The sequence below is a fragment of the Lagenorhynchus albirostris genome, chromosome 15 (assembly GCF_949774975.1).
Source record: "Lagenorhynchus albirostris chromosome 15, mLagAlb1.1, whole genome shotgun sequence".
Lineage (NCBI taxonomy): Eukaryota > Metazoa > Chordata > Mammalia > Artiodactyla > Delphinidae > Lagenorhynchus > Lagenorhynchus albirostris.
The window spans coordinates 26495891-26522000 of NC_083109.1; the positions used below are offsets into that span (position 1 = coordinate 26495891).

Below are 26110 nucleotides of genomic sequence, written 5' to 3' on the forward strand. Positions count from 1 at the left end.
GACAGCATGTCAGGTGGATGGCCCTTTGTGATTTTCTGGGCTTCTGTTCCCCCTTTGAACACTGTGATGCTTAGGACAGGATAAAAACTTTATTTTCACACAATCTCACTGCTTTGCTTTTGCACAGACCAGTAAAGATGTGGTTCCCATCAACAAGAAATGTACATTTTAGGAGCAGAATTTATTTTCATTACTTTATAAGTTTTGCTAGACCTTTGTACAGAATCACTAAGGATTTGAAGGACTACTTAAAAACTTCAACTATATGTTATTTTGCCTATGGGGGACCAATGTGGTAGTCAAGAAGCTGGGGGTTTACGGAAGTGTGAGAATGCCGAGTACCCTACACTGTAAACACTGCACAGAAAAAAAAGACTAAGAAAAATAACCCAAAGTATTAAGAGTGGTTATATTTGGGTGATGGTAGAGAGGAGTCCCTATAGCTGGGAGCTCTGGAACAAGGTCACACCCCTTGTCTGGTGGCCAGTCCTCTCGCCTCAATGTGGGAGAACTCTGCAGCTGGCCACTCCAGTTCCAGAGCCTTCCATAGGACTCTGTTTATCACAGCTTAATATCTCCCTCTGCCCAGTCCTGCTTCCAGGACTGGGCGCCTAGTCAATAAATCTCTTGCACCAAATCTCCACCTTAGAGTTTGTTTCCTGGGAAATGAGATCCAAGAAGATCCACCACCAACCCTCAGCCGTGTTTAGGGCTCTGAAAATGCCACCAAGAGTCCGAGACATTAACCAAGGTGCCAGCCTGCCCACTGCCCCGATCAGCCATATTTTAAAGGACTCTCCCATAACCCTGTCACAGGTGACTGGCCCACAGGTGGGCATCTAGGCTGACAAGGTGAGGTGGCCCAGCTGGCTGTTCTTCTGGACTCTGATTTAGGACAATGCTTTCAAATCCGAATCACTCATGTACCAACTTGCTCTATCTACTTACCATTTATTCTGCTATTTTCTTGGATATGATTCATTTTTAGGTAAATACCTTTATTTAAGAAGCAAACATTTTGGGCTTCCCTGGTGGCGCAGTGGTTGAGAGTCCGCCTACCGATGCAGGGGACGTGGGTTCGTGCCCCGGTCCGGGAAGATCCCACATGCCGCGGAGCGGCTGGGCCCGTGAGCCATGGCCGCTGAGCCTGCACGTCCGGAGCCTGTGCTCCGCAACGGGAGAGGCCACAAGAGTGAGAGGCCCGTGTACCGCAAAAAAAAAAAGAAAAAAAAAAAAAGAAGCAAACATTTTAACACTATTAAAAATGGAAACCCAACAATGACAGCCATGGAATCATGAGTTGAAGTAATGGCTATATTTTCTAGTATAATTAAAAGAAAACAGCTATTAACATAAAACATACGTGTCAGCCACTTAAAATCATCTCATATACCACCACTCAGATATGCAGTGCACCGTTTGGAAATACTGAACTGGAGAATCCTGGCAGAAGCTAAAATTGAAAAAAAAAGGCCATAATAATCATGCGTATACATAGATGATATGAGTTATGCAGAGAAAGCCGGTAACATAGAGGAGGATGGAGAGAGGCAGAGATGTCACAGAGAAGGAGGCAGGTTGAGAGAGATGGAGACACAGAAAGAGGTGGGCACAGAAGCGAGCGAAAGAGAGAGAAACAAAGACACAGGAAGAACCAGAAACAGAGACAGAGCCAAAGAGAAAGAGAGAGAGGGACAGAGAGAGAGAATGCACTCATACAGGGGGAGATGCAGAGACAGCCAGAGGCAGAGAGAGAGGAGAGGCGGGCGGGGCCCGAGGGACACACCACTTCTGCCCCAGCCATGCGCAGTGAATCCTCTTCCTCCCAGGCTGAGCAGCACTGGTCTGGGTTCTCTGCAACCACAGGAGGGACGTGACCAGCTCGCAACAGTCCTCTGGCCCGGCTGCCTAGCAACTGGGCAACAGTTGGCTCCCACAGACCAGGAACGCACTTACCTTGATTTCTACAGGGTCGTTCTGGTGGAAGTTGATTGGTGCGACCCCAGGAACGTAGAAGGCCCCGGTATCACACGTGAGAGAGAGAAGCAGCAGGGACCATGGCAACCAATCCTGCTTGGAAGAAGAGAGGTGGCAGTCGGAATGGGGGAAAGAGGTGAACAGCCCTCTGGGGCACCGTCACATCTGCTTTAACTGACGCAGTCTCATCCCCACTCTGAGAAGCCTGAGGCCCCCCAAAGGCTACCCTCTAAATGCCCCCAAGGGTGCTATGAGGCACTGATCCTGCACTTCCAGAAATGGGCCACAAACTGAGCACAGTAACTGACAGCAGGGCAAAAGGGCAGACTAATACAGGAGCCACGGCTCCCCACTCTTCGAGCAATGTCCCTTTCATCATGTCACATGTATCACTGTCCTGTAGGGCCAGCAGGAAACAAAGCTCCACAGTGTCCCATTAATTCCCATTTCTCCACGTAGCAACGGGCTTGCTTTGTCAGGAAGCTCCAATGGTACCAATACATTTTCCTACAAACCGCCTCCAAAATTGTCCTGACCCCGCCGCCTCCCATCCTCTGCCTCCTCAGCTCCGTTCACGCCGGCCTTCGTGTCTCCTGACAGCAAGTCCTTCTCCACCCCCTCAGGGCCATCGCCTTCACTGCTCCCTCCGTCAGAATGCCCTTCCCACAGGTGCCTGCCTGGCTCACCCCCTTACTTCATTCAGGTCTCTCTCAGATGTCACTTCCTCAGAGAAGCCTCCGCCGACTAGCCCGTCTAAATGGCCTCCTCAGGGCTCCTATCACCCATTCTCCAACCCCTTACTCCACTTCTCTTCATGGACTCAGCTAATTGGCATGGGCATATGTATCTGTTTCCTTGTGTATTATCTGTCCCCCTTCACTCGAATGTAATCTGTGTGGGAGCAGGGACTGTGTCCCCAGTGCCTGGCACCTGGGAATCAAAGGCAAGAAAGATCAATTACCCACCTCAAGAAGTACCCCATCAAAGCATCTCTGTCCCTCCATTAATATGCTTCGCCCCCTCCTCAAGGTACTAGAAGAGCTTCTTTCCCTCTGCCTGTCTTGAACAAGGAACTTTGTCGTCCACACACCTGGATCACGAACTCAATTGCGCGGCTGCATCTGCCTTCTCTCTCCACCCCTTTTACCGCTGTGGCATTTCAGACCCTCATTTACTCCCATTGGACACTGGCCACAGCCCCCTGATTACCCTGTCCCCGCATCCTTCAAGTCACCATCACCACCATACACACACACACACACACACACACACACACACACACACACACACACACACACACACACACACACACTCTCTCTCTCTCTCTCTCTCTCTCTCTCTCTCTCTCTCTCTCTCTCTCTCAGACAATTCTTTCTGGAACTCAGTGTTACAGGGAATCAGAATCACTCAGGGGGCTTGCCAAAAATGTAGACTCATCTGTGTTTTTACCAGGAGCACAAGTTGAGGAAAACTGGCTTTCAAAGTTTAAGGTTCTGAGGTTGTGCACTAGTTTAGATACAAAGCCTGGTCAAACTCTTAAAAGCAATATATTCATAGAGTGCTTTCCTCTGATCTGCTGTGATGTTTATAAGTATCTGTCAGCTGATGTGCATTATGAAATATGAAATAATAGTCTGACCCCAACAAAAACAGTGAAAAATGGCTACGACAGTTGTATTGAATCTGGTAATCACAAAGTCAGCAGAATTAGGGGTGAAAGCAAGATCTTTAAAAGAAATGACACGACAAAAAGGTGGAAAAATGTCTCATGGGGTAGGATTCTGTATAGGAAGTCAGTATGCTCCCCGCCTCTGTCATTTTTTTAAACTTTTTATTTTTAAATAAATTTAGATTTACAGAATATACTATGAGAGTTCCCATATACTCTTCACCCACTTTCCTCTAATGTTAACATATTACATAACCATGCGTAAGAGAGGCTTTTAAAAAAATAACTAGGTTAAAAAAGTTTTGAAACAGCAAAACATATACAGTAAATATTTGCAAAGATTATGGAAAAACCCGAACAAACTTTTTGGCCAATCCAGTAATTCAAACAGTACAAATGGGTATAACCATGAAAAATAAATCTTCCTCCCTCTTCAGCTCCCCACAGACAACTGCTAGCACCAGTTCCTTGAAAATCCCTCTGGAGATATTCCATGCGCATACAAAGAGAAGCCTTTAGTAGCATGGGTTTGCCTTGATACAGCAACAACAAACAGAGTTTTATTCTTTCTTTCTGTGAGAGAAAGCCTACTGACTGTGGGCTGGTTACAGCTTCTGATTTCCTCTCCATCAAGTGGAGGATTTCCTCCACTTGACCAGTCATCAGAAGATTCTAGCCCTCCCTCTTTGCTAGGCCTCACTGGGCAGTCCTTAGATTGAGTGCTTTGTGTGAGAGAAATAAATCCTGTCCTTTGTTTTCCTCAAATTCCTCTTTGAACCTGAATTCCAGTTAACTAAATGCAAGGAAGACAAACCCTGTACTACTGACGTCAAATGTCAGCCAAAAGTCATTTAAAAATAATAACCCAACTCTAAATTTTTGAAAAATGATACAGAAAACAGACAATCCTCACACATAGATACTATCAACAAATCACAAATCAATTTATCTTACAGGAAGGATCAACAGATGAAAAATGGCAAAGAATTATTTCCACAATATGCTAGAATTTTTGAATAATATAAGTTGGCAACCAAAAGCAATTCAGAAGTTCAGTTTAGAATTAATGACTATACCAAGATGATACTGTTAGTTTTAGATATTAAAATGTCACTGTTTCGATATTTTCATATGGCTGGAGGGATTACAAACTGAAACATTTCTGGAGGGCAATTTGACGCTATCAAAATCCTCCCCCCAAAAAAGTCCCCCAGAAGTGCATACTCTTTGACCCTGCAATTCTACTTCTAGACATGTTAAGAAAAATATGACAAATATGCCAAAATGCACATAAAAGGATGTTCTCCACAGGGTTATTTAAAATGTGAAATAGTTCACAACTTACAATAGTAAAATGTCCAATATTAGTGGAATGGGTTAAATTATGGTGTAACCACTTATCCTTTTATGTAGTCATTAAACATGATGATATACTTCTTGAGTAGGAGTATTCAAGCTTTAGATTTATGTAGAAAAAGCAGGGGATAGAACCCTGCTCAGCAAGATATGCCCCTCTTTTTTAAAGTTATGTTTGAGAAAATGAGGTGATGTTTTCCTTTTTTGCATATCTGTATTTTCCAGTTTTTCTTTGGGGATTATACATATTTATACCACTTAAGAAAAATAATAAAATAAATTAGGCAAAAGAAAACACCACTGTTCTGAACGCCTAGGTTAGAGCAATTCTAGCTTGGTATGGAATGAACTCTACCTGCTGGCCCCAAGATGCCTTTCCATCAGCACCTCCCACCTTTTCTTTCTAAGCCTTCAGGAAGACCCCAAGTTTGTCTCTGCCCTTGGCAAGCGGGCTTGCCCAGGTGAGGCTGCCTTCAAGGCCTTTGCTCAGGCTGTTTCTGACACTTGCCCTTACCTAATTCAAGTCCTACCTACACTTGGAGGTCCAGTTGAAATGTTCCTTCCTTCAAGAACCCCTCAGACCCCCACAGGAGGAATTATCCTCTTTCTTCTTTATTTTTCAAGGCAGTTGGCAAATATCTCTATGATGACACTAGAGGCAAGAAATTGGAAACTACCCAACACCCAAATGAACTTTCACATCTATACATGTTCAAAGACTGCTGCTTAAGTTATCTGACAAGTATTTAAATCTGTACTTGTTTAAGGCCCTACTATAGCACTTTTCATGTTGTATTATGGTTTAAGTAGCTGCCATCTCTCCACCTGCACTAATCACTTGTCTGGCTTTGGTGATGTGAGTACTCAACAAATCCTTATCGAACAGGCTAACAATAAGCATCAACTAACCTCTGATCTATAAAAATGTAAAATCATACATTCGCATACAGGTTGAATACTATGGTTCTTAATCTTTGCTATATCCACTTGATAACTGATTTTCTTCAAATCCTCAAATTTAAGGAGTTCTTGACACCTCCCACCTTTCCAGCTGTCCAAGGACCTACTGTGAGAATCCCTGAGACATCTATTACCTCTATACCCTATCTGTACATCTAGGATACTGGTTCTCAACCCTGATGCACATTAGAATAACTCGGGGAGTAAATGGATTAAATTCCCAATCAAAAGACACAGAGTGGCTGAATTGATAAAAAAACAAAATCCAGTGATATGCCACCTGCGAGAGACACATCTAAAGACACACACAATGAAATTGAAAGGATAGAAAAAGATGTTCCATGTAAACAATAACCAGAAGAAAGCAGGAGTAGCTATACTTATATCAGACAAAATAGCCTTTCAGTCAAAAGCTGTGCCTAGAGAGCTTCCCTGGTGGCGCAGTGGTTGAGAGTCTGCCTGCCGATGCAGGGGACACGGGTTCACGCCCTGGTCCAGGAAGATCCCACATGCTGCGGAGCGGCTGGGCCCGTAAGCCATGGCCGCTGAGCCTGCGCGTCCGGAGCCTGTGCTCCGCAAGGGGAGATGCCACAACAGTGAGAAGCCTGTGTACCGCCAAAAAAAAAAAAAAAAAAAAAAAAAAAGCTGTGCCTAGAGACAAAGAAGGTCATTATATGATGACAAAAGGGTCAATTCAATAGGAAGATAAAATAATTATAAATATATATGCACCCAACATCAGAGCACCTAAATATATAAAGCAAATATTGACAGATCTGAAGGGAGAAATTGACAGCAATGCAATAATAGTAGGGGACTTTAATATCCCAATTACAATACTGGATAGAACATCCAGATAGAAAACTGTTAAACAGCTGACTTGAACAACACTACAGACCAAATGGACCTATATATATAGACATATATAGAACTTTCCACCCAACAGCAGAAGAATGCATATCTACTCAGGTGCACATGAAACATTCCCCAGGACAGACCACATGTTAGGTCACAAAACAAGTCTTAACAAATTTGAAAAGAGTGAAATCATTCCATGTATATTTTCTGACCACAAAGGAATGAAACTAGAACTCAATGACAGCAGAAAATGGGAAAACCTGCAAATAGGTGAAAACTAAACAAACACCCTCTTAGATCAAAGAGGAAGTTGAACAAGAATTTTAAAGGTACCTTAAACAAAAGAAAAAAAAAGTGCCAAAATTTACGAAATGCAACAAAAGCAGTACTAAGAAGGAAGTTTAGAGTGATAAATGCCTACATTAAAAAAAAAAAAACCCTCAAACAAACAACCCAACTTTACATCTCAAGGGACCAGAAAAAGAACAAAATAAGCCCAAGTTAGGAGAAGTAAGGAAATAATAAGATTAGAGCAGAAATAAATTGAAAAGAGAATGTGAAAAAATAGGAAAAAAAAAAACAGAACTGTGTTGGTTTTTTGAAAATACTGACAAGCCCTTAGCAACACTAAGGAGAAAAAGACTCAAATAAATAAAATGAGAAATAAAAGAGGAGACATTACAACAGATGCCTAAGAAACAAAAAGGATCATAAGGGTCTATTGTGAACAATTATAGGTCAACAAATTGAATAAAAAGGAGACTGAATCAGTAATCAAAAACCTCCCAACAAAGAAAAGTCTAGGACTAGATGGCTTTAAAGGTAAATTCTAACAAACATTCAAAGAAGAGTTAATACCAATCCTTAAACTCTTCCAGAAATACAAGAGGGGACACTTCCAAACTCATTTTATGAGGCCAGCATCACCTGATACCAAAATCAGACAAAGATACCACAAGAAAAGAAAACTATAGGCTAATATCCCTGATGAACACAGATGCAAAAATCCCCAATAAAATACCAGCAAATTGAATTTAACATCTTGCTAAAAGGAGCATACACCAAGATCAAGTGGGATTTATCCCTGGGATACAAGGATGGTTCAACAAATGCAAATCAATCAATGTGATAAACCACATTAACAAAACGAAAGAAAAAAATCACATAATCTTTTCAATAGACACAGAAAAAACATTTAACAAAGTTCAACATCCATTCATGGACTTCCCTGGTGGAGCAGTGATTAAGAATCCACCTGCCAATGCAGGGAACACGGGTTTGAGCCCTGGTCCAGGAAGATCCCACATGCCACGGAGCAACTAAGCCCCTGTGCCACAACTCCTGAGCCTGCGTTCTATAGCCCGCGAGCCACAACTACTGCGCCCACGTTCCACGACTACTGAAGCCTGCACTCCTAGAGCCCGTGCTCCACAACAAGAGAAGCAGCTGCTATGAGAAGCCCGCACACTGCAGTGAAGAGTATCCCCTGCTCGCCGCAACTAGAGAAAGCCTGCGCACAACGAAGACCCAATGCAGGCAAAAAAAAAAAAAAAAAAAAAAAAAAATCCATTCATGATTTAAATTCTCAAAAAAAAAGTATAAAAGGAACTTACCTCAATGCAATAAAGGCCACGGATGAAAAGCCCACAGTTAACATCATTATTTCTTGCTAATCAAAAATATATGTGCTCTACCTCCTACACTGCTGGTGGGAATGAAAACTGGTGCAGCCACTATGGAGAACAGTATGGAGGTTCCTCAAGAAACTAAAAATAGAGTTACCATATGACCCATCAATCCCACTCCTGCGCATATATCCAGACAAAACTATAATTTGAAAAGATCCATGCACCCCTATGTTCATAGCAGCACTATTTACAATAGCCAAGACATGGAAACAACCTAAATGTCCTTCGACTGACGAATGGATAAAGAAGATGTGGCAAATACATACGTGTGTGTGTGTGTGTGTCTGTGTGTCTGTGTACACACAGACACACACACACACACACACACACATATATATACACAAAATGGAATATTACCCAGTCATAAAAAAGAATGAAATAATGCCATTTGCAGCAACATGGATGGATCTAGAGATTATCATACTAAGCGAAGTAAGTCAAAAAGAGAAAGACATATACTGTATCATATCACTTATATGTGGAATCTAAAATACAACACAAATGAACATATCTACAAAACAGAAACAGATTCCTCACAGATATAGAGAACAGACTTGTGGTTGCCAAGGGGGAGGCAGGGTGGGGGAGGGAAGGATTGGGAGGTTGGGATTAGCAGGTGCAAAGTATTATACATATGATGAATAAACAACAAGGTCCTATTGTACAGCACAGAAAACTATATTCAAGATCCTGTGTTAAACCATAATGGAAAAGAATATGAAAAAGAATATATATATATGTATAACTGAATCACTTTGCTGTACAGCAGAAATTAACACAACATTGTAAATCAACTATACTTCAATAAAATTTTTTTAAATATATATGTGTTCTAAATTTCCCTTCCTAGGAAGCCAGAGTCCAGACTTTTTGCCTTATCTGATATGTGATGTGAAGCCAGGGCAGCGGATTACAATCTCTTATGGTTATCAAGCCAATTAAATCTAAGAAGTTACTCCAGTTCTTTTGAAACAGAATCCTCCAATCTTAGCAGAGAGACACTGCCCTGGGGAACTCACGGGCTCCATGAGAGGTCAGGTTGCAGAGGAATGAAAAGCAAATCCTGAAAGACTTCAATACCCTTTTGTTCCAAAGTCTCAAACCAATGGAGCAAGTAGACACAAAAAACAAACAAACAAAAAGACATAACAACAAAGAAAATACTCACCCTAGCGGAAAACAACATTAAAAAGTAACAAGAAGCCACAGAGTCACTGAGCACCTAAAAGTAGGTACAAGGCACTGTGGCACAAACAGTCCCTTCCTTCCATTTACCAAGTCCCTGCTTTGTGCTAAGCACTTTACAAACACTGACTTGCACGATTCTGGCAACTATAACTAACTACCTGGGGATTTCTATCACCATTTCCCAGATGATTGCCAATTAATCTGAGACCCTGAGATTATATAACTTGCCCAAGATCAGAAGGTACAGGAACAGGTATGCTCTTTTCAGGCAGGTGAGTTGCATTAAAAGATGATAACAATGGCAGCTAACATTTACTGGATACCGATTATGTGCCAGGCACACTTCTAGGTTCTTTTCATGCAATAACCCAGTTAATCAATTAATCTTGACAACAATCCTATGAGATAGAGACTCTTACTATTCTCATTTCAGAGATGAGGAAATTGAGGCTCAGAGAGGCGGTATAACACTAGTTGGGTCAGGATTTATACCCAAGCAGTCTGACTCCAAGGCCCATGCTCTAACCAGTACAGAAACCAGCTCACTACATGGAACACCTACTATATGTCAGGCACTGTGCCAGCCTCACAGAATGCACTCCCACGAGGAGCTTTCAGCCAGCTGGCGGACAGAGACCAGTCATCAGCCAATGGCAATACTAGGTCCCAGATGCAGATGCTATGGAGGGCCTAGTCTCTTGTCCTATCAGTTAAGAGGCTAAGAAGTACACAGGACCAGCAACAAGCCCAGTCTTAGAGGGATGGGGTGCAGATCTAAGAACTCAAGCCTACCCAGGGCCTGAAGGGAAAGGAGAGGGAAGAGAGAAGTGTTCCAGAAAGAGCAAAACACAGGCACGAAGGCCTGGGGGCAACCATAAGGGGTTTATGGCAGGTGAGGTGTAGGCTGGTGCTTCTCAAACTTTAATGTGCATATAGATCACCTGGAGGGCTTATTAAAATGCAGAGTCTGATTCCGCAGGTCTGGGGTGGGGCCTGAGATTCTGTATTTCTAACAAGCTCCCAGGTGATGACAACATTTCTAGTTCACGTGAGTAGCAAGCATGACTAGGTCTGTGTAGACAGGAGACTGGAAAACGGGTAAGGGATACATCACACAAAAGCCACACTGAGGAGTTTGGGCTTTCTCCTTAGTGCATTGGGGAGACACTGAAGAACTTTAAGTAGGAAAGAGATACATCATATCTGCAGTTTTAAAAATGACTCTGGGGACTTCCCTGGTGGCCCAGCGGTTAAGAACCTGTGCTTCCACTGTAGGGGGCATGGGTTCGATCCCTGGTCAGGGAACTAAGATCCCACATGCCATGTGGTACAGCCTAAAAAAAAAAAAAAAAAAAAAAAAAATGACTCTGGTTACCAAGTACGCGTGCGTATGTGTTCGGGGGAAAGGTGTGTGTGTGCAGCACATTTCTGCTCCAGAGACATAGTAATATCCAGCCCTAGAGAAATTACCTATAAATTCTTGGTCAGATGTGAACAGAAGCAGCAGCCAGGTGGGGAAGCAGAATGGGAGGCAGTGGTTCTGAAACTTGAACAGGCAAGGAAATCACCAGGAGGGATTATTAAAACAGATTCCTGGGTCTAACCCCCAGAATGTCTCTTTCAGTAGCTCTGGAGCAGGGCCTGGGAATCTGCACTTCTAACAAGTCCGCAGGAGATGCTGGTACTGTTGGTCTTGTCTTGGGATAACACTCTGAGAACCACTGGTGTAGTGGAAAAAGCACAGGCTTTGGGGGCCATACAGATATGAATTCAAAGCCCTGACCCACCACTTCCTAGCTGTGTGACTTTGGGCAAGTTTTTTAAACTCTTTGAGTCTCTGGTTTCTTATTTGTAATAAGAAAATAGTAATACTAAACTCATGGCAGGGCGGTTGAGTGATGATGGTGGTAAGGATTAAGTAAAGTACACAGAGTGTGTGCTTGATAAGGCAGAGTGGCTTTGCTCTGGGTTGCATCGGAAGGCAGGACCAATGAGTCCACTGCAAGGAGGGAGATGTATGCTCAATCTAAGGAAACTTCCAACAAGAGAGTTATCTAGCTAAGGAAAAGGCCATAACCATGAGCAAATCAGAGAGAAGGAGGTGACCAAGGAAGGAGGTGAAAGGGGATATCCCTACCCTAGTGAGGAGAGTGAACCAGAAGCCTCATTACCTCCCATAAAACTCAAGAAATTCATGATTCCCTTGAAAATATGGGACATTCCATCAACCCAAGCAACCTAAAGGTTGAACAAAACAAGGCAAAGTTCCACCCAGAGTTGGGTTCCATAAAGACATCTTTTGGAACTTCCCTGGTGGCGCAGTGGTTAAGAATCTGCCTGCCAATGGAGGGGACATGGGTTCAAGCCCTAGTCCGGGAGGACCCCACATGCCGCAGAGCAACTAAGCCCGTGCGCCACAACTACTGAGCCTGCGCTCTAGAGCCTGCGAGCCACAACGACTGAGCCCACGTGCCACAATCACTGAAGCCTGCGCGCCTAGAGCCCGTGCTCCGCAACAAGAGAAACCACCGCAATGAGAAGTCCATGCACCACCACGAAGAGTAGCCCCTGCTCACCACAACTAGAGAAAGCCCGTACAGCAATGAAGACCCAACGCAGCCAAAAATAAATAAATAAATTTTAAAAAAAGACACCTTTTGAAGAACCTCAGGGTCAAGTAATCCAGGAGGCCAGAGAGGGGAAGTGACGTGTTCACACAGCAAATTATCTGCAGAGTAAAGGAAGTCCAGCTGTACCAAACCTGGCAGAGCTGAGTGATCAGAAGTTTGTCCCCACTGTGGGAGCCAAGCTCAGAGATAATTTGGATACCTCATGATTAGAGGTATCCAAAGAAGAACCTGATGGCACAGATTAATTGCTTTTTGTCTCCCTTTACCCTCCCTCTCTAATTCTTTTCCTCTCCAATACTTTGTCTTCCTTGCCCCTCCCCCAATTCAATGCTTTACTACCAATAAACAAATCACTCTAGTCAGTTTCACACTTATCCTTTACTTCAGGATTATTTTGAAAAGAAAAATAATGAAGGCATACTAGTTCTACTAAATATTAAAATACAGAGCTATCCAAACTGGTATCGGAGAAGACAGAAAAGACTTCAACGTAGAAACTGAAATAAGAGCAGTATCAGAAGAAAATATAGCTATACTTTTAAACAATCTTGACATGGAAAGTTTTCTAAGAAGAAAACAAAATCCAGAAGCTATTAAGAAAAAGAATATAAAGGAAGAAGGAAGAAAATGAAAAAAAATCACCATAGAAAAAGAAAAAGACAATTTGAATAAAAATATTTCCCACACACCTGACAAAGGGCTAATTTCTTCAATACACCAAGAGCTCTTACAAACCAATAAAGGACAAATAACCCATAAGGATAAGAATGGGCAGTTAAGGGCTTCCCTGGTGGCGCAGTGGTTAGGAATCCGCCTGCCAGTGCAGCGGACATGGGCTCGAGCCCTGGTCTGGGAAGATCCCACATGCCGCGGAGCAACTAGGCCTGTGCACCACAACTACTGAGCCTGTGCTCTAGAGCTTGTGAGCCACAACTACTGAAGCCCGCGCGCCTAGAGCCCATGCTCCGAACAAGAGAGGCCACCACAGTGAGAGGCCCACACACCACAGAGAAGAGTAGCCCCCGCTCGTCACAACTAGAGAAAGCCCACACGCAGCAATGAAGACCCAACACAGCCAAAAATAAATAAATAAATAAGAAGTATTAAAAAAAAAAAAAAGAATGGGCAGTTTAAAAGTTCAAATGGTCAGACACAAAAAGATGCTCAACATCATTCATAATCTAAAAACTGTAAATGAAAATAATGACATCTTTTTTACCTTTCAGAGTCAAAGTTTAAAGAAAATCTGAATACACTAGATATAGGTAAATTTGGGGAGGGCAATTTAGCACAATATATACTTAAATGGAAGGTAGAATTATTATTGAAATACTGCCAACATAAGATATTAAGTTGAAAAAAAAAGATGCACAGCAGTGTATGTATAGCATAATATCATTTGTCTAAATAAATTTTTTAAAAGAATGTACCAAAGCCAAAGACATCACAAGAAAAGGAAACTACAAATATTCCTCAGGAACACAGACAGAAAAATCCTTCACAAAATATTAGCAAATTGAATGCAGCAACATATAAAAAGGTTTACACATGATGGCCAAGTGGGGTTTAGCCCAGGAATGCAAGGTTGGCTTAATATCTGAAAATCAAATAATGTAATACACCATATAAATAGAATAAAGGACAAAAACTATACAATCATCACAACTGATGCAGAAAATGCACTTGACAAAATTCAACACACATTCATGATAAAAACTCTCAACAAACTAGGAATAAAAAAGAACTTCCTCAATCAGATAAATGGTAGCTTTGAAAAACCCATGGCCAACATCATACTTGATGAAAGACTGAATGCTTCCCCCTAAGAAGAGGAACAAGGCAAGGATGTCCACTTTTGCCATTTCTATTCAACACGGTTCTATAAATGCAAATAATGTGCACTAAAGCTAATAATTAAAGTCATCCAGATTAAAAGGAAAAAGTAAAAGTGCTTTTATCTGCAGATCACATATCTTATATCTAGAAAATCCTAAGAAATCCACAAAACAACTAGAACTAATAAACAAGTTGAGCCAGGTCACAGACTACAGGATCAATATATAAAAATTAATTGTATTTTTACACACTAACAACAAACAATCCAAAAATAAAATTAAGAAAATATTCCAGTGACTTCCCTGGCAGTCTTAACTACTGGACCAGGTTTGATCCCTGGTCAGGGATCTAAGATCCCACATGCTGCACGGTGCGACCAAAAAAAGAAAAAAAAAGAAAAGAAAATAGCTCCATCCACAGTACTTCAAAAAGAATAAAATATTTAGAAATAAGTTTTCAAAAAGGACTTGTACACTGAAAATTACAAAACATTGCTAAGAAAAACAAAAGATGATCTAAACAATTGGAGAGACATTCCACACTGGATTGGAAGACAATATTGTTAGGATGGCAATTCTCCCTGGACTAATCTATAGATTCAGTGCAATCCCTATCAAAATCCCAGTAGGCTTTTTTGTTGAAACTGACAAGTTGACCCTGAAATTTACCTGGAAGCACAAAGGACCTAGAATATCCAAAACAACTTCAAAAAAGAACAAAACTAGAGGATTTACACTACCAATTTCAAAGCTACAGTAATCAAGACAGTGTGGTAAGGATAAGCATAAAACCCACTGGAACGTGGACTTCCCTGGTGGTGCAGTGGTTAAGAATCCGCCTGCCAATGCAGGGGACATGGGTTTGAGCCCTGGTCTGGGAAGATCCCACATGGCGTGTAATACACTAAGCCCGTGTGCCACAACTACTGAGCCTGTGCTCTAGAGCCCGCAAGCCACAACTACTAAGCCTGAGTGCCACAACTACTGAAGCCCACGCGCCTGGAGCCTGTGCTCCACAACAAGAAGCTACCGCAATGAGAAGCCCGTGCACTGCAACAAAGACTAGCCCCTGCTCCCCGCAACTAGAGAAAGCCTGTGCGCAGCGACGAATACCCAACACAGCCAAAAATAAAATAAATTAATTAAGTAATTTTTTTGTTTTGTTTTGTTTTTGTTTTTGTTTTGCGGTACGCGGGCCTCTCACTGTTGTGGCCTCTCCCGTTGCGGAGCACAGGCTCCGGACGCGCAGGCTCAGCGGCCACGGCTCACAGGTGCAGCCGCTCCGCGGCATGTGGGATCTTCCCGAACCAGGGCACGAAGCCGTGTCCCCTGCATCGGCAGGCGGACTCTCAACCACTGCACTACCAGGGAAGCCCTAAATAAATAATTTTAAAAAACAAAACAAAAAAACCCCAATGGAACAAAATTAAAAGTCTAGAGATAAATCTTTGCATTTACAGTAAATTGACTCTCAACAAAGTTGCCAAAGCAATTCAATAGGGAAAGGATAGCCTTTTCAACAAATGGTACTTGGACAATTGGGTAACCACGTGCAAAAGGAACCTCACAGCACATACAAAAATTAACTAAAAATAGATCATAGACCTAAACATAAAAGCTAAAATGATAAAACTTCTAGGAGAAAATCTGTGCCCCTGGGTTAGGCAAAGATGTCTTAGATACAACACCAAAAGCACAACCTATATTTTAAAAAACTGATAAATTGAATTTCATCAAAATTTAAAACTTTTATACTTCAAAAGATATCATTAAGAAAATGAGGACTTCCCTGGTGGTGCAGTGGTTAAGAAACCACCTGCCAATGCAGGGGACACGGGTTCGAGCCCTGGTCCAGGAAGATCCCACATGCCGTGGAGCAACTACTGCGTCACAGCTACTGAGCCTGCGCTCTAGAGCCCACAAGCCACAACTACTGAGCCCACATGCCACAACTACTGAAGCCTGTGCGCCTAGAGCCTGTGCTCCGCAACAAGAGAAGCCACTGCGATGAGAAACCCGCGCACCACAACGAAGAGTAGCCCCTGCTCGCCACAACTAGAGAAAGCCTGCGTGCAGCAACAAAGACCCAATGCAGCCAAAAATAAATAAATAAAAAATAAATTTATTTAAAAAAAAAAAAAGGCTTCCCTGGTGGTGCAGTGGTTGAGAGTCCACCTGCTGATGCAGGGGACACGGGTTCGTGCCCTGGTCCGGGAAGATCCCACATGCCGCAGAGCGGCTGGGCCCGTGAGCCATGGCCGCTGAGCCTGCGTGTCTGGAGCCTGTGCTCCGCAACAGGAGAGGCCACAACAGTGAGAGGCCCGCGTACCGCAAAACAAACAAACAAAAAGAAATGAAAATGAAAAACAGGCCACAGACTAGGAGAAAAACCTTTGTAAATCACATATCTGATAGGGGACTTGCATCCAGAATATATAAAGTTTGGCAGTATCTTTAAAGAGTTAAACATAAACTTACCATACTATCCAGTAATTCCAATCCTAGGCATTTACCCAAAAGAAAAGGAAATGCATGTCCATACAATGACTTGCACATGAACATTCCTAACAGCTTTGATCACAACAGTCCAAAATTGGAAACAACCCAAACACCCATCAATTGGTGAATGGATAAACAAAATGTAGTATAGCTGTACAATGGAATACTATTCAGCAATAAAAACTACCAATTCATGTTACAACATGGATGAACCTCAAAAATATTATGCTAGGTAGAAGCCAGATGTGAAAGTCTATGTACTACATGATTTCACTTACATGAAATGCCCAGAAAAGGCAAATCTATAGAGACAGAAAGCAGATCAGTGGTTGGCTGGCTGTGGGAACAGTGTTATTGGCTGCAAGTGTCAATCCCTTGACTGTAAGGGAATTTGTTGGGGTGACAGAAATGTCTAAAACTTTGTGTCATTATGAAGATGGTTGTATAAGTCTATATGAAAAATTATTGAACTGTACACTTAAAATGGGTAATTTTATGGTGTTAAATGATACCTTCAAAAACCTGAAGAAAAAAAATCAGCTAGGGGGAGGTATAGACAAAACAAGTTTGGCAATATAATAGCAATTGTTGAAGTTGGGTAATGGGTTATAGAGGTTCTTTATTTCTTCTACTTTTGTGTATGTTGGAAAATTTTTATAACAAAAGGTTTTTAAAAATAGACGTTTTATGTGCATAAAGATGTTCTGGAGAAACATTTTTTTAAAAATCAAAGACTACACCTGATGAATGGATGGTGGGGTAGCTGAGTGACTTTCTTTTCATTTATAGCTTTCATACTTTTTCCCAAGTATATGGATCACCTATATTCAAAATAAATACATTGACACTTTAAGAAGGGGAAGGCTGCCTCTGAAAATACTTGGGCAAGTTCCCCCAAAGATGTGCAGAAAATGGGAGCTACAAGGTAAGAATGATGCAGAGGAGATTCTGAAGCCAGGTGTGTGGGTAACCAGACCAGATCAGTAATTCTTAATCTTGGGAAAGTGTTGCAAATCCCCTTAAGAATCTTAAAAAGCTACAGATGCTGCTCCCAGAAAAAAACACTCCAAAATGCAGAATCTGATGTATAATTCCAAGAGGATCAAAGGACCTAGAAGTTCACGGGCTCTTGATAAAGACCCCTGTACTGGATCACATTCCAACTTTTGTGATTATCTGACTTAATTACCTCTGTAGCCCTGACAGCCTCATAGAGGATGTTTGACCCATATTTCATTTCTGTAAGGAAATTAGGGAGAAGCAAAGTACCTGCTTCTTGGGAAATTCCTTTATATCTTCCTTTAATTTTTAATTGATCACCACAGGAACTCTCACATGAGGTTCAGTTTTAAAAGCCAATTAAGTATTTAGGAAACATCTGCTGCAAGTTCAGAGCCATGAAAGGAGCAGAGTCCTAGGAAAGGTGAACCAGTCCATTCAACGTTATTTTGCTTTACTTGGTTTCCAAGTCACAAGACTGCAAAGGCAGCATGTCAAGGAACAAGGTGATGGCAATCTAGAAGCCCTTGTGCTGTAATCTAACACCCTATCACTGGCAAAGATATGGGTGACCTGAAAAGTTATAAAGCTCGAGAGGCCTAAGAATCAAGGTCTTGCCCTCCCTATCTACTTTATTCTTGGGGGCTGGGCACGCAGAAAATTTTCTCCTAAACAACCCAATGAAGGACTACTAGGACCAAAAATCACCCCTCACCCCCCGCCCAAATTTGCACCACCCAGTTTGAAAGGTATGAACAATTAACTTCTTCCAAAGAAAATAGGAAGTTTCCCCTGAGAACTGAAAATTATTTCATTCACTCATATTTCTCTGTGGGCAGAAGTTAACCTTTTGTTTTCTGGAGCCCTCTGCCTTACAGTCGTCTTTCCCATAAACAGCATCACCTAGAGATAGAGTCTGGCCAATCTGAACAGCCTTCCTGGTTTCTATTCCATGCCTTTCCTGCTGCAAAAGCAGCACCTTCCCTTAAGAGTAAGCTAGATTCTTCTTTTTCCTTTTCAAAGATACAGTCACCATTTTAAGATTGCTCAGTAACTGCTCCCCAGGGCTGCGAAGAACAAAGAAAAAGGCTTTGGGGCACAGTTTGCCAACAGTTAACTGAAATCAGTTACCTAATCAGTTAAAGCTCCCTAAGAATTCAACCACACATGAAAGACAGCTAAAGACCTCAGGAAGAAAAACAAACAAACAAATGAACCAAAACAATCACACAAGCAAAAAAACCAAACCAGAACCAAATTAGCCACAGGAGACTGAAAATGTAGCCTTTATTTCAGAGCCCAAAGACACAGAATAGCTGTTGAGCAGAGACACACAAAAAGACTCAAAACTGTTCTTTGGGGGTAGGGAACAACCCACAGAAGGCTGTGGAAGTCCAGGTGAAACTAGTAACTACCCTCACCAAGCAAAAGACAACCAGACCCAAACCTTGAGGCTAGCAAGTGCAGAAATAAAACATAAAAAATGCACTGACCTTCCCTTTCCCCCTGGGTATTTGTAAAAGGACTCTCAGTTAGCCCAAGCAATAGGCTTAGATGGTTCGTCTCCTAAAGACTTCAAACCATGGAGTAGGAAAGTTACAGAGAGCTCTCTTTGCACTAGGCATGTTCATCTCATATTTCATTTAATCATCACAAAAATCCTTTGAGGAGAGTATCATCCTCATTTTAAAAATAAGGAAACCGGGCTTCCCTGGTGGCTCAGTGGTTAAGAATCCGCCTGCCAATGCAGGGGAGGTGGGTTCGAGCCCTGGTCCGGGAGGATCCCACATGCCGCAAAGCAACTAAGCCCGTGTGCCCCAACTACTGAGCCTGTGCCCTAGAGCCTGTGAGCCACAACTTCTGAGCCCACGTGCCACAACTACTGAAGCCCACGCACCTAGAGGCCGTGCTCCACAACAAGAGAAGTCACTGCAATGAGAAGCCTGCGCATCGCAATGAAGAGCAGCCCCCGCTCGCCGCAACTAGAGAAAGCCCGCGCGCAGTAACGAAGACCCAACGTAGCCAAAAATAAAGGTAAAAATAAGGAAACCGATTCGGATGAAAAAGTTTTTTTGTTTTTTTTTTGCGGTACACGGGCCTCTCACTGTTGTGGCCTCTCCCGTTGCGGAGCACAGGCCCCGGACACGCAGGCTCAGCGGCCATGGCTCACGTGCCCAGCCGCTCCGCGGCATGTGGGATCTTCCCAGACCGGGCCATGAACCCGTGTCCCCTGCATCAGCAGGCGGACTCTCAACCACTGCGCCACCAGGGAAGCCCGGATGAAAAAGCTTTAAAGATGTATGGTGGTGACAGTTGCACAATAATGTGAATGTACTTAATGCCACTGTACACTTAAAATGATAAATTTTATGTCTATTTTACCACAATAAAAAAATGTTTTTAAAGTAACAGGTTTAAAGAAGCAAATAGTTTTACCAAAGTCATAAAACCAATCAGAGTGTCAGATTCTAGCCCAGGTCCTTAGACCAAGCCTTAGTTTCTTCATTTGTAAAATGGGCTTTTGTAAGGATTAGACGGAATAATGGGTGAGCCTATGGTTTATCAACTGAAATGTATCTTGTGAGCAGAAATCTCCCCTTCAAAGTTAGGTAACATAGGGGATTACCACACCTTTTCATATTGCTTTTGAATCAGAATGTCAAAATAGGAAAAATGTTATAGAGACCACCTCATTCAGGGGTTGCAAGTTCAACCACCTAGAGGGGCCAGGCAAGTTACCTAAATGGTGAAGGAAGGAACAGGACACGAGGGAGTGGAAGAGAAAATGACAAACTGGGTCCTGCATGGGGAATGCTCCTGATGAGGGACTTGGGCCCAAATTTTCAAGAAAAAATGAAACTTTAGAGTTTTTGTAATGTGAAATCTCCCAATTATTAAATATTGGCAACTAATTAGAAAACATTTAAAGTCCTGTGCCTGCCAATCTCCATCCTCCACCCCCACCACCCCAATCAAATCCATATGAAGATGCGGTCCATAAACTGTCTATTTATAGCATCTGATCTACTTCATTAGAAACTGAGGCCCAAAGACGTTAAGTGACTTGCCAGGACACCCAGACTCCCTTCCAAACTGGCTTACGAATTCAGCTCCAATTTGTGATTTGATTTTGTTTTTTAAGAACTGCTAGTAGCATTTAGCATAGCCTCTGAATACAAAACCTTCAGACTTCAAACCCTGGGAGGTCTGTCAGTTTAACGTTCGGGCATAGGTGAGAAATCATGGTAGGGGGCAGAGAAGGAAGCAATGAAGAGGAATGAGACGGAACCAAGAAGTCGCGGTGTCCCCAGCCGTGCCCCACTTGGGAACTACCAGTGTCAGCAAATGGTTCAGGGATCAAAGCAGGTTTGGGGTGGTAGGTGGCTCCTACCATTCGTCTATGGCCAGATGGCCCTGTTCATCCTGGGTCCTTCCCACCTTCCTGCCAGTGCCCAGAGATCAAAACTCAACCTTCTCCAACATTCTGTGACCTGCTTCTTTAATGCTGAGATCAAAGGGGAACTTTTGTCCAAGTTGTAAAAGAGAAACCAAGAGGCAACTTAATGCCATCTCTGCCTTCTCTGGACTTCCTGAGGGGATTAAGGGCACTCCTTTAAAGGGATTCCTCAGAGAAACACATTTGTACCAAGGCCTGGTGTCGGCGCCTCAGCTCCAAAGACGCAGTGACTCCTGCAGAACATGTGCCAGGTGGAGCAACTCGAGAGAGCAGACAACACAACCAACAGCGAGCCGCTTGGGAAGACCACAGGGATTATGGTCATGAAAAATAAAAATCAATCTGATTTTATAGGCATATTAGCAAAAATCATCTTAAATACAAGTACTGTAAACCACAAAATTTTCAACCAAGACTTTAGAAATCCTCAAGTCTAAATCTTAATTTCACATATGACATGTGTTGAAACAAACCAAAGTAGCCAAAATAATCTGCCCCAGGCTACACGGTGGATCAGTGGCAGTGCTGGGACTAAGCTCTGGCTGCTGACTCCTGCTCCAGTGCTCTTTCCTCAATGGGCTGATGCCCATCCACATGTGAGGCCCAGGGGAGACAGCAACTTGTCACACACAGGACTGGTAGCAGAGTCCAGGCCTCCTGCCTCTTGTTCCAGGCAGATTCCACCACTAAAAACGGCTCCTGTGCTTCTGACTGGGTTGGGGGGCCAGTGCAGGATGGGACAGGGGGCGGGGGGGAACTGGCTAGCACTGCTTCCATCTGCTCAAAGGAACCTTGAGGTCATTCTGGCCATTCCCCTGCCTCTGGACTGGATCAAACCCAAGTAACCTCAAAACAGTGAGAACTGACCCAGCAGTTCCACTCCTAGGTATATACCCAAGAAAACTGAGAACCTATGTTCACGCAAAAACTTGTACACAAAATGTTCATACCAGTGTTATTCGTAACAGCCAAAAAGTGGAAACGATCCCAAAGTCCATCAACGGATGAAAGGATAAACAAAACGAGGTCTATCCATACAATGGAATATTATTTGACCATAAAAAGGAATGAAATATTGATACATGCTACAACATGGATGACGTTTGAAAACATTATGCCATGTAAAAAAAAAAGTCAGATACAAAACACCACATATTGTTTGATTCCATTTATATGAAATGTCCAGAAAAGAAAAATCTATACAGACAGAAAGTATATTAGTGGTTGCCAGGGACTGGTGGGAAAGGGGGAGTGGGAGGCTGCTAATGGGTTTCTTTATAGGGTGATGAAAATGTTCTGGAAGTAGATAGCAGTGAAGGTTACACAACTTTGTGAATATACTAAAAACCACTGAACTGTAAACTTTAAAAGGGTGAATTTTATGGTATATGAATTATATTCCAATAAAAAGGGAAAAAGATAAAACCCAAAACAGTATAAACAATGATTATGTGAGAGAATACACAGAGTTTTATTCTCCAAATGGAGGTTTCTAGACTCCTGAGATGCCTACAAATGCACTCAATGGACATTTCCCAAGTTCCATGAAAATAATATTCCCCAAAGCATATTCCATATGATCAAGAGTTCCATAAGGAGTGAGACATGAGCCTGCTTCTCACCTCAGACCCAGCTAGATCAACTCAGTATCCTGTAACTTTATAGAGTCGTCTAAATCCAGGGCAGGAGGAAGGCAGGAAAACTAGAGAGCTTCAGTTTACACCAGCCACCTACTCCTATGCTGCAGGAAGTTCAGGAAACCCCATTGTGCTAACACAGACCTGGGAGGTGGCAGCCAACCCCTGGGGAAGAAGAACCAATCACTAAGGAGGGGAAGGGGGAGAAACACATAAATACCACTTGAAACTTGCGTCCACAACCCTAACTTGCAAAACAAAAGAATAAACCAAAACCCAGCATGTTCCCACGGTCACTGAATCTATTAGCTCACTTCCTCTTTCGTTGTATGACTTGCCTCAAAACCCAGATACCCCAAAGCAGATCCACACACTTCCATTCCCAACAGCTGTGCAACAACCTATGTGTACGAGGGTGTGGGGACTGTTCTGACTTGCGTGTAATAAAGTGCTTAATACAGACCAAGCTCAAGTCCATCTGCCCACTCTGCCTGTCACACATATCCCCCTGTAATAAACTTGCTTCCATGCCTTTTCACCATTGCATCAAACGTGAAGTTTCTCACGTGCACTCTTTAAAATGGCCTCTGTGGGTCACTGTATACATTACATCCTCAGTTTCTTGAAATCAGTTACAGTATTCACCATGAAAGCACAGGATGACACTCCCAGGTGACACAACAAACACGAAATCACTGTGCTTTCCACTGTGCTTAGAATAAAATCCAAACTCCTTTCCATTGTTTCTCTGCAGGCTGAGAACAAGCCGGCTCCCTTAATGTAACGTTCTGGAGAGGATGGGAAGGCGAAGCACCTAACAGAACAGTCTTTCAAAATGCAGTCCACAGACTGTAAACTGTAGACTACAACCTACCACAATTATAGGCATGCTTCTAGAAACACCGCTCTTCCTGCCTCTCTGCCATTTCCTCTTGTATCATTCTCTGCACCACACCCTGACTCCTCACCATGTTTCAGTCCCTCCAGCCTTCTATGTTCCTCAAACATACTCTTTCCCAGCTTGGCCCTTTACGCTTGCCATCTCCTTTACCTGGAACACTCTTTGCATTGCTAGTTCCTTCTTGTCAATCAGGTCTCAACTCATGTCACTTTCTCTGAGAAGACTTCTCTGACCACTTAATGCAAAGCAGGTGCATCACCCTGTCACCCCCAATCACTACCATTTCACCTTGCCATCTTCACAGCACTTACTACTATCTGACACTACCTTGTTCATGTATTTGCTTACTTACTCACTGCCTGTCTCCTCAGACTAGAAAGGCTCCACGAAGGTAGGGACCTTGACCCTCTAATTCACCAGAACATCTCTAGGTCTTGGCACAGAGCAGGCCCTCAAATATTTGTTGATTAAATAAATGTGTACCAGAAATATGTTAACTTATTACCTCTTAAAAACCTCAGAACAGGGCAGGAATTTCCCAGTGCAATGCAATAAATGCCATTTTATTGAACTTTTGTAAAAGCGGGTGTGACTTTTCCTGTTAAGTTCTTATGCCATTCTTGTTCTGAATGTGGCCCAGAAAAAAAATGCGTTTCAACATACCACTTTGGGGATTTTTATCAGGCAAGACTGTGAAGACTTTTACCTGACCTCTGACGTTCTAAACAAGGAATCCCTTTATTAAACAAAAAGGATAATTTATCAGTTGGTTAACAGAAGGAGGGAAATTTGTTATCAGCCAATATCCTACACTTGTTTGGAGAAAATCAACACCAAAGAATTTAAACAACAATCTTCTTTACTAAAGTCAAATGTCCTTTGTGTGCACTCCCAGGATGCAATTATCTGCTGAGGAAGCAACATACAGGAACACCCATACAATCACTCTGGACTAAGTGACTTAGTTTTGGTTCTGGTCTCTTGACAAGTAGAATGTGAGCTGAGCTTCTGGAAGAAGAAAGGGCCAGTCCTTCATAGATCTACTTCCAGCGTTCTGTACCAGAAGCCAGCAAGTTCTGACCCACTTTCCAGGCACAGCTTATCCACATACCCTTATTCACACACAGGCTTCATCCTAAAGAGCTGTGTGGCCCTGTAGGGGCATGGGAAGGGGAGGAGGGCAGGCGGGGCTGGTACAGTGTTTTTCGAAACGTAGTTACAGACCATCTCGATCATAATCGCTACAGTGCTAATTAAAGTGCAGATTCCTGGGCATCATCTAGCCCTAAGGAATTAGAATCTTTGGAAACTGCATTTTTAACAATCTCCAAGCACACACCCCGAGTCTTATGCACAGTTAAGTTTGAAAACCAGTGGGATAAAAGCTCCCTATGAGAGAGGCAGGGAGTTGAGAGAAGACAGGAGAAATGATTAGGGAAGAATCTGGGGATGGAGGATGGGGGGGGCCAAAGGCATGCTTCTGGGTATCGGCAGTCAAGACAAGTGCGCGGTGGGAACAGCTGAGGGTACAGGTGAAGACAGGGCTCTGGAAAAGATCTGACACAGTATTTGGGCTGGAAGGTTGGTCAGAGGTGAGGACGCATCCGCGGACTGGTCAAGACAGTGGGGAGGCGGAGAGAGCAGGGTCTGGACGTGAGAGGGAGGAGCGAAGGTGGGAATAACTGGGGGCTCTTCAGAGAGATCAGGGCTGGAAAGTGAAAACTGGGAAGTGGGAGTCACAGGATGCGGAGACCAAAGCCAGAATAGGAACCGACGGAGGCGGTGTTTGAGACCTTTCCTCCGACCCAGTGCCTCCCCCAAAACTTCGGGCCTTGACAAGACTGAGTGCGGGGCAAAGGCCGGAGAGGGGGAGTTTGGGGGAGTCGAGTCCTGTCAGGGATGTCCCTCAGGCCTGCACTAGGAGTCCCTGAGGTGGCTCGGGCCAGGCATGGGACGCCGGAAAGTCCTGGGATCTCCCGGAGGGCCCCGCTCCATCTCCGGCTCCCGGAGCCTCCTTCACTCACCATCGCAGCCGCCATCTTGGATCCACGTGTCGTCGTAGTGACGTCAGCGGAAGTAGTGTTTCCCTGGTTACGGAGTTAAACTCCGCAAGGTGCTGCCTGCCTTCAGTCGCTCCTTTCGTGGCGGTGAGTGGAGGGGCAAAGAAGACTTAGCTGCTGATCGGTAGCTTGGTCTGGGGAGTCAGGTCGCTGATTAGGTGAAAAGAGAGAATGGTGTAACTACGGGAGCCATGTTAGCTCCTGGCAGAGCCTGCTCCTCCCACTCTTGACACTGCATTGTGGGTAATAGAGGTGTGAGTAAACGCACTTGTTTTGTGGACTCCATTTTTACTATTGGCAGGAAGACCCGTTGCCAGGGTTACCTGAGGCCCCTGATATGGGTGAGTGGGATGGGTACCAGGGCTCTATTAGCAGAATAATTTGTAATTATATATT

The 26110-nt window shown here is 43.3% G+C and overlaps 1 protein-coding gene across 1 annotated transcript in view; it reads right to left on the minus strand.

Moving 5' to 3' along the window:
• The window catches only part of TM9SF4 (transmembrane 9 superfamily member 4), a 56803-nt gene extending 30983 nt beyond the window's left edge, over window positions 1–25820 (minus strand). Inside the window, exons 1-2 of the mRNA XM_060122671.1 lie at window positions 25679–25820; window positions 1957–2070 (exon numbers count right to left, since the gene is read on the minus strand). Of these exons, the coding sequence (XP_059978654.1) occupies window positions 1957–2070; window positions 25679–25693 (129 nt within the window). The 5' untranslated portion in view covers window positions 25694–25820. The remainder of the gene's footprint in view (window positions 1–1956; window positions 2071–25678) is intronic.
• Window positions 25821–26110: the final 290 nt, after the last annotated feature.